The 12474-nt window shown below is 39.6% G+C and overlaps 1 protein-coding gene across 1 annotated transcript; it reads left to right on the top strand.

The window, feature by feature from the left end:
* Positions 1 to 6522: 6522 nt before the first annotated feature.
* Positions 6523 to 9225, top strand: LOC104235834 (peroxidase 24-like). The gene is made up of 4 exons (XM_009789663.2): positions 6523 to 6858; positions 7049 to 7240; positions 7377 to 7542; positions 8569 to 9225. Exons 1-4 carry the CDS (start codon positions 6631 to 6633, stop codon positions 8970 to 8972), a joined length of 990 nt encoding a protein of 329 aa, XP_009787965.1. The 5' UTR covers positions 6523 to 6630; the 3' UTR covers positions 8973 to 9225.
* Positions 9226 to 12474: the final 3249 nt, after the last annotated feature.

The raw sequence follows: 12474 nt of genomic DNA, 5'->3' as shown, positions 1-12474 counted from the left end.
GTGCCATACTATACGGTGGAATAGAAATGGGCTGAGTGCCCGGCACCAGATCGATACCAAAATCAATATCCTTGTCCGGTGGCATGCCCGACAGGTCTGTAGGAAATGCATCGGGAAAATCTCTCACAACAGGAACAAAATCAATGTTAGGAGTCTCTCCACCGACATCCCTTACAAAGGCTAAGTATGAAAGACAACCCTTCCCAACCATATGCTGGGCCTTCAAGAATGAAATTACCCTACTGGGAACATAATCAATCGAACCTCGCCACTCAATCCGTGGCACACCTGGCATAGCCAATGTCACGTCTTAGCATGAAAGTCCAAAATAGCGCGGCATGGAGATAGCCAATCCATGCCTAATATCACATCAAAGTATACCATACATAACAACAATAGGTCCACTCGGGTCTCTAGACCCCCAATAGTCACCACACACGACCGGTACACACGGTCCACAACAATAGTATTGCCCATCAGAGAGGATACATGAACAGATGAAACAAGAGACTCACATGGCGTATCCAAATAACGAGCAAAGTATGATGACACATAAGAATAAGTGGAACCGGGATCAAATAATACATAGGCATCTTTGCGACAGACTGAGACAATACCTGTGATCACAACATCTGAAACAATAACATCGGATCTAGCTGGGAGTGCATAGAAACAGACCTGACTGCCACCTGATCGGCCTCCCCCTCTAGGGCAACCCCTAGCTGACTGACCTCAAGCCCTAGCTGGTTGGGTGGGTGGTGGTGAAGTAACTGGTGCTAAAGCCGATGGCTGACTCCTCTGCTGAGATGAACCCCCAAGACGACGAGGACATTGCCTCCATATATGACCCAACTCTCCATACTCATAGGAGCTCCCTGGTGCTGAAGACGGGGACTGAAGGGAACCTTTGGCACCGGAATGACTAGCAGATGCACATGGAATAGAAGAGCCCTGAACTGATGGAGCACGGGATGAACTCTGGGCTGGAAGGGCACTGAGTGACGACTGGCCCTGATGAGAACTGTGAGAACCATGACCCGATGATGCCCCATGATAACCTGGGCGAGCTGGCTGAGCATGCCTGAATGGACGGCCTCTGTCGTGCTGCAACTGACCTCTCAAAGGAGCTCCACTATAACTACCAGATCCCCTAGGCCTTTTAACCTCCCTCTCATCTCGCTCCTGGCGACGAACTGACTCAATCTCGTAAGCAATATCAACAACCTCCTCAAAGGTAGGACCAGACACCCTCTCCCTGGTCATGAAAATACGGAGCTGATATCTGAGGTCATCAACGAACCTCCAAATCCTTTCTCTCTCCGTAGGAAGCAACCAAACTGCATGACGAGCTAACTCCGAGAACCTCATCTCATACTGCATTACAATCATCTCTACGAGACTGTGGCACATACTTCTCTAAAAAGAGAATGGAGAACTGCTGCCAAGTAAGGGGTGCTGTACCAATAGGCCTACGCCTCTCATAAGCCTCCCACCAAGTGAAGCCAGCTCCAGAAAACTGGAAAGTAGTGAAAGCGACCCCTCTGGTCTCCAGAATACCCACTGTACGAAGAATCCTCTAACTCTTGTCCAAGAAACCCTGAGCATCTTCGCCCTCTGCACCTCTGAAAGTCGGAGGCTGAAGTCTACCAAACCTCTCCAACCTATGCGGCTCGTCCTCTGGCATAACAGAAGCTACATAGTCTTGAGCAGCTGCAACCGGCTGGGATGGATGTGCCCCCGGTGTCTGAAGTCCCTACATAACCTGCTTAGGTGTGTGAGCGGTGGGAGTCTAAGTGCCTCCCCCGGCCTGAGAAGTAGTTACGGCTGTAGTAACTGAGACTGCTTGAGCTAGGCCAGTGCATACAGATAGAATCTGAGCCAGGGCCTCCTGAAGACCTGGAATCACAATGCGCACAACTAGTGCCTGAGCTGGTGCTGCTGGAGCGTCCTCAACTAGGACCCGACCTTGAAGTGGGGCGGTTGGTGGATCTGCAGGTGCTGCCCTAGCTGTTATGTAGGCTACACCCCTACCCCTACTATGTACTCGACCGCATCCTCACCTCTAGTGGCCCCAACTGGTGGTACTGGTGGTCGTCCATCCTAATCGGTCACTCGTGTCCTCACCATCTTTGAGAGAATAGAATAACAGAAGTTTAGTACTCGGATCAACAGATTCGCACGACAAGAAATTCAAGAATATAAAGTTTTTCCTAAAGGTTCTGCAACCTCTCGAGGATAAATACAGATGTCTCCGTACTGATCCGTTAGACTTTACTAAACCTGCTCATGACTCGTGAGACCTATGTAACCTAGGCTCTGATAACAACTTGTCACGACTGTAAACCCGAACCCGGTCATGATGGTGCCTATCGTGAAACAAGACCAGCCGACACAAATCCCCAATCCATTTAAATAGTTATAATAATTCAATTTAAGTCATTAATAAGTGATAAATCCCAAAAATAGAGTGAAACATAAAAAATGCAGAAATAAACACAGCCCGACATGGGGGTATCACCCGTCATGAGCATCTAAATATCTGTCTAAGAGTAGGAAGAGTTTACATAGACTACTACAAATCCAGCACAAATGAAAATAAAGATAGGAAGGAGAGCACTGGGCTACGAACACCGAGCAGCTACCTAGTGGACTCCGAACAGGTTGCCGGAAGCAATCAACCCTCGCTAACAGGACCCGAGGCTCCTGAATCTGCACACAGGGTGCAGGGAGTAATGCGAGTACGCCAACTTAGTGAGTAATAAAAGTAAAGGCAGCTGAGCGAATAGAAAACATGTAAAACCCAGCAAAATGCTACAAAGAGGCAGTATAAAGTCAATACAATGCAATAAAATAGTGGAAACTTATAAAAACACCTTAGTTCAGCAAAAACTTCTTTAAAACACCTTTTGATGGTTAAAAAGAGTAAATGAAAATATGGAGAAAAGATAGAAACATAAACCAGCCCCTCAGGCAAAATACCAACAGAACCAGCCCCTAGGGCAATAACAAGGAACAACATCAGCACCTCGGGCTATATCACATCTCACACTAGGTACCCGTGCTTACTGAGGGTGTACAGACTCCGGGAGAGGCCCTTTACGACCCAAGCGCAATACCAAGCCATCTCGTGGAATAATCAAACAGGCTCTCGGCCTCATATCAAGCCACCTTGTGGCGTACAACTCAAGCTCTCGACTTCATAATCATGAATCAACACAATACCGCCGGGACGCGCAGCCTGATCTCATAATAACCTCACAACACAGGCCCTCGGCCCTACTCAGTCAGAAATATCTATAAGCCACTCGAGCACAGTAAAATATGATGCTCAGCTCAAAATATCATTTAAGATGTCAAAACAGAGTAAACATGGCTGAGTTATGAAAACAGTAGAATATAACATGACTGAGTACAAGTATAAAGTGAAAATAGTGAGGAATAGTAGTAAAAATCCCCTAAAGGTCCAAAACAGTTGGCACGAGGCCCAAATATGACATTCATCCCAAACATGATGATAGCAAATAATTTTCAATCAAATACACAGCTAAACAGTCATACGGGATGGACTAAGTCACAATCCCCAATGGTTCACGACCCCACGCTCATCATCTAGCGTGTGCGTTACCTCAAAATAGCACAACGATGTGAAATCTGGGGTTTCATACCCTCAGGACAACATTTACAATAATTACTCACCTCCATCCGGTCCAAACTCTAGCCCGCGATGACTTTGCCTCTCGAATCGGCCTCCGGATGCTCCAAATCTAACCAAAATCAGTGCACAACCAACAAAATATGCTAAGAAAACAAAGCCCACTCGAAAGCAATCAAATTACAATACAAATCCCGAAATTGGCCAAATCCGACCCCCGAGCCCACGCCTCGGAATCCGATAAAAATTATGTCAATAGACTCCTTATCACTCCCCGAGGTCATTCATATGAAAATTACCAAAATCCAACCACAAATGACCCCTCATATCCCAAATTTTGGTCTCCAATTACAAGCCCTAGTTTCTTCAATAGTTAGGCTTAAATTCTACAAATTCCATGATTAATTAGGTAGAAATCACATTAGGATTGAGTATTAAGTCCATAAATCTTACCTCCAAGTATTCCCCCTTGATTCTCTCTTCAATCCTCTTCAAAAAGCTCTAAAATCGCCCAAAAATGGTGGAACTTAGGCTAAAAATCGCGGAATTGATCTTTTAAAACATTCTGCCCAGCACTTAAAACCTCTTCTTCGCGAACGCTGTCAACGCCTTGTGTTCACGAAGCACAACCTGGCATTGACCATTTTTCCTCCATCGCGAACGCGACCCCACACCTGCGAACGCAAAGCTCACTGACCCCAACCCTTCACGAACGCGGGACCTCCCTCGTGAATGCGAAGGCCAAACCTCCTGTCTCTCATCCTAACCCTTCGCGGATGCGAAGGCCAAAAGTCTGCAACACTCACATCAGATTTTCTGCAATTTTTTTTAACTTGAAATGATCCGTTCAACCACCCAAAACTCACTCGAGGCCCTCGGGACCTCAACATAACATGCCAACATATCTCATAACATCATTCAAACTTGTTCCAATCTTCGGAACGCTCAAAACAACATCAAAATACCAAATTTACATCGGATTCAAGCCTAAGAATTTCAAAAACTCCCAAATTCCGCTTTCGATTAAAAAGTTTATCAAACCACTTCCAATAACCTGAAAATTTGCACACACATCCTAAATGACACAACGGACCTACTGCAACTCCCGGAATTCTATTTCGACCCCTATATCAAAATTTCACTTACCAACCGCCAAAATTCTCATTTTGCCAATTCAAGCCTAAATCTACTCCGGACCTCCAAAACACATTCCGATCACGTTCCTAAATCCCAAATCATCTCTCGAAGCTATACGAACCATCGAATTTTACATCCGAGCCCTTTATGACATAAGTAAACATCCGGTTGACTTTTTCAATTTAATCTTACTCAAAAGAGACTTAGTGTCTCAAACCTTACCAAAACCTCTCCGAACCCGAGCAAACCAACTTGATAACACATAATACCGTTAAACAAGGCAATAAGAAGCAGAAATGAGGAAAATGGAGTGGTAACTCATGAAACGACCGGCCGGGTCGTTACAAGAAGTGAGGAACAGTCCAATCGAAGTCTCTTTTTTCATCACCTTGCATCTTCCGTTCAAATTAGGACTCTCCGTTTGAATCCTTTAATTTTAGGTAGACTAAAATTGCTCAACTTTAGCAAATTTAAATAACAATAGGTGTTCAAAGTAATAGATAAAGGACAAAGCTAAACCTACCTTTAAAGATAAGGAACAATTTTAGCTAAAAACTCAATTAAAAACTAACCGCTCAGCCTTGATTCCTTTAATCTTTTGACTTTGAAATTCAGCGAAGATTTTTGTCAATACGCTTTGCTAGTGGTAGATAATAAAATAAGGAAAAATATATCGAAGTACGTACAGACAAACAGCTAATCATTTCATTCTCTAACAACAACTTTATCTTATACTAGTTCTTTGGTGAAGGTTTTATCTGAATTTTAAAAAGTCAAACAAGACAAATAAGCAAACATTTAATGAGATTGCAATCCATTAACAAGTAAAGTTTTACCTTTCCTAAGACGCTGAGGCAGAGTAAGATTTGGGGTTCGGCCCAACCCAATAATTTTTTATCAAATCATGTATTTGTTTTAAAAAATTAGTTTAATATGTATAACTTATTAATTTAGAACCCGATAACTTAAAAGGATTACAATTATGAACCTATAAGATTCAAATCTTGGCTCTGCCTCAGGTTAGCATTGAACGACTAAGTTACATTTACACACCAAGTGAGTACGAGTCATGTAACATGTTAGGCTCAAAATTTGTGTTAATATATGTATCATTGGCTCAAAAAATTAAAGACAAAAAAGAAACCAAAAAAAGAAGTACTAGTATACATTAGGGAAATTATGCTTGACACTATAAAGTACTAGCTAGTATTCACTTGATATTATAAATTATGCTTCGCTATTATTTTTATCTAATCATAGTCTGAAAATCTTAAGATTTTGGTCAATCATTAGCGCGTTCTTTAATATTCTAGTTTATAGATCTATCCTCTTCATGGAAAGATTATGCCAGTGCATACCTCATAATACTCAGGCGCAAAAATTAGAAGGTAACTTGAGTTTTGCCTGATAGCTTTAATATAAATTTTATATTTGTATTAAAAATTCCACTAGATATATATAAAATCTTAATTAATACTTACGACCAAGAGTGAACCAGAAGGAATTGACAAGTTCCTAAGGGTGGGGGGAGGGTGCATGCTAACTACTATCCGTAGTATGTATTTTAGGAGTCATGTTTTAGTGGGGACGTACTTTGTGAAGATAAACTCGACACCACCCACAAACTAAGGCCAAAATCATGTGAGCAATCATTTTATATATATATATATCATCCCACTAGCTATCGCCTTGCAGCTTTGCCTATAAAAGGAAACTTTCCTTGAAGGGTAAATCCATTGTGCCTTAATTCATTTGGTTTCTCATCATCTTAATTCTAATTAGGTTTAAGTCCTTTGACATTATTGTCTTGTTTTCATTTCCTAGCAAGGAATAAAAAGAAAATGAGAACTGCTCAATTACTGCTACTAAGTTTTCTTGTTTTTCTTTCTATTGTTGTTTGTGGAGTTTCGGGTGCAGGAAATAATGTGCCACGCAAGAATTTCTACAAGAACACTCGTTGTCCAAATGCTGAACAATTTGTTAGAGATATCACTTGGAGCAAAGCTAAGAATGACGCTACTTTGAGTGCTAAATTGCTTCGACTCCACTACCATGATTGTTTCGTTAGGGTACGTCTACGTATTAGAATTACTATATACCATGCACACGTTAATCTCATAGGATTTTTGTTATATTCACTGACTGCATGAAGATCTTTTTCAGTATCACTGTAATTTAATGGTACTATGGTGTAGCATATTATTTATCATATTTCTTCAAACATTATTCATTGGCATTATTTGCTATGCAATTTTGCAGGGATGTGATGCATCGATATTGCTGGATAAAGTTGGAACAGATCAATCTGAGAAGGAGGCCAGGCCAAACCTCTCGTTGGGTGGTTTCGATGTAATTGATGATATCAAGCGACAAGTTGAGGAAAAATGTCCTGAGATTGTTTCTTGTGCTGACATTTTAGCATTAGCTGCTCGTGATGCTGTTTCTTTTCCTGTAAGTATTCTCATATATAATTGAACCTATTTAACTACATAATTTGAGTTATATATGCTAACAGTATAAAGAATTCAGTATTCATTTACATAATGAATCATTTTCTTAATTATTTCTTTCTCTCTAACTTCTGCAGTTTAAGAAATCGCTATGGGATGTGGCGACCGGAAGAAAAGATGGGAATGTTTCCTTTGGGAGTGAAGTGAACGGAAACTTACCTTCACCATTCTCAGATTTTGCCACCCTTCAGCAACTCTTTGCAAAGAAAGGACTAAATGTCAATGATCTTGTTGCATTATCAGGTAAAATATTAATCATACAAAGCGAACTGTACGCAAAGGCGAAGCCAGGATTTGAATTTATGGATTTTAAATTCTAGGATAACGGCATCATGTGTTAATAATTGGATCTTAAATTTAATTTTTGTACATATTTAGAGGATTTCTTAATGCAAATATAGAATTTTGACTAATTTTATCGGATGAACTTGTATGTAACCTTTTATCTTCACCCTTGATTGTATAATGAATTCGTTCATACATTATCAAGTCATCTGAAAGATAACTACAAGTAATCGTCCATAAAAAGCGTGGCTATTAACCTGAAAAACAAAGTAGGTTACTGTTTAGCAGAAAATATATCTTTTGATCAAATTTTAATTTTAGAAGAAAAATGGGTTACTGATAACCCACTTTTGCTTCACTTTCTCAATGATATCAAAGGAAATAATAAGAATAACTAAGGAAATAAATTGATTGCAAAGTCAAGGTAGAGAATTTCGAAAAAGCAGAAAAGTAAAGTGTTTATTTCAATATTGTCTCAGATCTGTCCTTACAAATAGAAATCTATGCCCTTATATAGGAATATACAATAGTAACGATTTTTTCTCATAATTTGGGTTAATTATGGTCATTAATGACATTGATTTCCCATTATTTTGGATTCTTACAACTGACGCATTTATTGCTATAAATGTCTTATATCCGTTCCAATTCTCCTTCCTTATTTCCTTCTGGTTCATGTATCTTTCCTTCTTTTTACTATTTATTCATTCCTTGCCAGCTATTAGTTCCGGTAACGTCTCGTGGGTATTTCTTCCCGTGCCTTTTCTTTTTCTATCAAATAAGATTGCCACGTGTCGCTATATTACTGTTCCACGCGTTATGCCATGTCAACAATCTAATATTCCACGTGTAGCACCTTTTCACCACCAATACAATTACCTTCTGCAATAAGCTAATACCAAATAAATGATATTAGTAACTATATACATACTGTCAGTATATATAACCTAAATCCTTGAGTATATCCTTCATCCATGCATGCAGGTGCTCACACAATTGGTGTTGCTCATTGTGGAGCTTTCTCTAGAAGACTCTTCAATTTCACAGGCAAAGGTGACATGGATCCATCTTTAAATCCTACTTATGTTGAATCTTTGAAACAATTGTGCCCTAATCCAGCAAACCCAGCCACTACTGTGGAAATGGACCCTCAGAGCTCAACTTCATTTGACAGCAATTATTTCAACATCCTTACTCAGAACAAAGGGTTGTTCCAATCTGATGCAGTCCTCCTCACAGACAAAAAATCAGCTAAAGTTGTGAAACAGCTGCAAAAAACTAATACCTTTTTTTCTGAGTTTGCTAAATCCATGCAGAAAATGGGAGCCATTGAAGTTCTTACTGGAAATGCTGGAGAAATCAGGAAGAGTTGCCGCGTCAGAAACTAATTCTGAAAACCTATGATTAATTTTATGTCATATATGTAATCTCAAAAGTGTACAACATCTGGTATTTAATTTGTGTCTATTTGTTTCTTTTCCTTTTTGAAAGTGATGTGTTATTTGGGTTGGAATACGTGCTTCAATAAATTTGAAATAATGTATTTGATAAATTAATGTATTTATTAATGTATTTGATCAAAATGTTCTTTATTTTTCAAAGTGAATAAATGAGAATTATATTCATTCTTGATTTACTACATACGTTTTGGTTTTAACAAATACATTTTGATCTCCCAAATTCATGATATTTATTAAATCAAAAGCTTATCTTTCAAGAGTCTTTAGCCTATAAATAGCGCTAATTTTCTTTGAAAAACATAAGCAATTCATAAATTGCTTTTCCCTTAAAGTGTTATAAGATACATTGATCAAATGGTGAAATCATAGATTCAAGATAGAAGAGTAACATTCTTTAATACTATTTGTTATATGACTTAATTAGTTGAATCCCCAAGATAGAATTGTTATTTATTCTTCCGTTTGCTCGTGGAAGAGACTCCAATTATCTTCAATAAACGTTTCCTTCACGTGCCTCTAAGAAAAGCAAATTTATTTTCGTTTTCTAATATGGTTGTAATCCTTGTCCTAACAATTTGTCTTAAATCTAAGTAGTAATTAATTGTATGGACATATGATGCAAAACTGAAACTGCATGTAAGTTATGATACTCCACATGAATATTAAGTGGAAAGCTAATTGTACAGCTTGAACAAGCAAATTGTGATGATAAAACTATTATGTTCAAATCATTGATGGTATTTTTTAATCATATACCGCTCAAATTTTCCAATTCATTGTTTGGTGACATCACGAGAGCAACAGTATGATTGTACTAGATCAGTTATAAAATCTAAACTAATCAGGATGTAAACATAAACTTAATTCATACCAGGATGTTAAACATGATAATCTACATAAAATCGTTATAGAAAAATATACCTGAATCGTAAGCAATTATTACGAAGCGAAAACGTTAGTTGGAATTGCTTTCTCGCCCCTTGCCGTAGCTTGATGTAACGACCCTGCCGGTCGTTTCGAGAGTTATATCTCAGTTCCCTCATTTTTTGCTTCTTATGTGTTCTACAGTTGTATTATGGCTTACCGGGTTAGTTGGTTCGGGTCCGGAGTGAATTGAGATACTTAGTCTCTTAATTGAAAATTTAAGTTGGAAAAGTTGACCAGATGTCTACTTATGTGAAAATGATCTCAGATTTGAATTTTGATGATTCTGTTAGCTCCGTTAGGTGATTTTGGATTTAGGAGCGCATCCGGATTGTGATTTGGAGGTCCGTGGTAGAATTAGGCTTGAATTGGCGAAAGTTAGAATTTTGGAAAGTTTGACCGACAGTAGACTTTTTGATATCGGGGTCAAATTGGATTTTCGGAAGTTGGAGTAGGTTCGTGGTGTCATTTTTGACTTGTGTGCAAAATCTGAGACTAATCGGATGTGATTTGATAGGTTTCAGTGTCGTTTGTAGAATTCAGACATTTCAAAAGTTCATTAGGCTTGAATTCATGTGTAATTCGTGTTTTTAATGTTGATTGTGGTGGTTTAAGGATTCGAATAAGTTCTTATGATGTTCTGGGATTTTTTGGTATGTTTGTTGAGGCCCCGAGGGCTTCGGGTGAGTTTCGAGTGGTTAACTGATCGTTTTGGCCTTTGAGTGATAGCTGATATCTGCTGGTTTTTGCTGCTGGTGGTTTCCTCTTATGCATTCGTGAAGTGTACCTGGAGGCTGAGGAGGATTTGTTCTTTATGTTCGTGAAGAGGAGGAAGCGAAAGCGAAGGTTTGGTCTGAGTGTGCATCGCAAACGCTAAAGAGGGGTCGCGTTCGTGAAGAGAAGTGAGGCAGCTGGGGACCCCAAGCCTTTGGTCTATGCGTTCGCGAGGTATTAGCCACGTTCGCGATGGGTTGAGCTAGTAAAGCTTCACGTTCGCGAAGCATTGGTCGCGTTTGCGAAGAGTAAAGATGAGGGGCAGACTGAGTTGCCCTACGCAAACGCGAGAGGACGTTCGTGTTCGCGATAAAGGAAATCTATGCAGACAATATTAATTTCAAAATCGAGGGTTTGGGCCTATTTTTTCATATTTTGAGATATAGACCACGGATTTGGGCGATTCTTGAAGGGATTTTAGTGGAGTTGATTGGGGTAAGTGATTCTTACTTGGTTTTGAATATGTAGTTAACAGTAAGAAGATGAAGTGTTCTTGTGTTAGAGGTTTTGAATGAGATTTTGTTATCGGATTGGAGTAAATTTGGTATGGTTAGACTCGTGAGTGAATGTGCTTTCAGGTTTTGTGACTTTTGTTGGATTTTTGGCTATAATTTAGTACTTTTTTGTGGAATTGATCCCTTTAGCCTGTATTAATATATTGTATTGTACTACTTGTGGCTAGAGTTTTTGATATTCCGAGACTGACTCGCAAGGCAAGGGCATTTTGGAGTAGACTTTTGCTCGGACTGAGGTAAGTAACAGTTATAAATCTGGTCCTGAGGGTATGAAACCCCAAATTTTGTATCGTGTAATTATGTTGGAGGTGACGGACGTGTGGGCGTGTACCGAATGGATTGTGATTTGGTCCATCTCGTTAGACTGTAATGTCGAATAGCTTACTGTTAACTACACGTTCCTTCTGTTTTGTGGAGATTTGACTAAATTTATGTTAGAAATCATGCTTAGGCCATATGATATCATTGTTGGGACCCGTTAAGGTCATGTACTTGTTGAATTAGCTGTTGTCTTGTACTCAGTCATGACTTTATTTGTGTACCATACATCCATCTCTTCTTATTCATTGTTGATACATGTTAATATCTCTGTTTAGACCGATTTATATGATTATCGAGAGCCCGAGAGACTAGGGGGATGATGACTGACTGAGGTCGAGGGTGTGATGGTGAGATATTGATACCATAGCACGTGAGTTATTCATGCAGATCTTGATATGATATTATAGCACGTGAGTTGTCCATGCAGCACATGAGTTGTCCGTGCGGATTATAGCGCTTGGTCTATAGGAGCCCCTTCGGAGTCTGCACACCCCCAGTGACCGCAGGTACCTATTGAGTGTGGGTACTGACGGCTGAGAGTCGAGTGATTGAGCTGTTGAGATGAGCTGAGTGACTGTTGCCTTGAGAGGCTGTAATTGCATTCATTGTTGTTGTACTTAGTCGATATCTGTCATTGTTGTGAAATTCCTGAAAGATTTTATATTCGATTTACTTGAACTTGAAACTGTATAAAACTGATTGACTTAAACTGCCGGATTTGAAAGCATGTCGGTGCTTTACTGAAATTACTTAAATGATCTGTATTTGTATAGCTTGTCACTACTTCTCAGATCCTTATTTGTTTCTATTACTTACTAAGTTGGTTATACTCATGCTACACCCTACACTTAATGTGCGGATCCAGGTGTGTCCGATCACTGAGGACGTTGAGCTCG

Source organism: Nicotiana sylvestris, chromosome 1, assembly GCF_000393655.2.
Source record: "Nicotiana sylvestris chromosome 1, ASM39365v2, whole genome shotgun sequence".
Taxonomy (NCBI): Eukaryota; Viridiplantae; Streptophyta; class Magnoliopsida; order Solanales; family Solanaceae; genus Nicotiana; species Nicotiana sylvestris.
The sequence above is the reverse complement of the archived record's forward strand: the minus strand, read 5'-3'. Positions and strand labels throughout refer to the sequence as shown.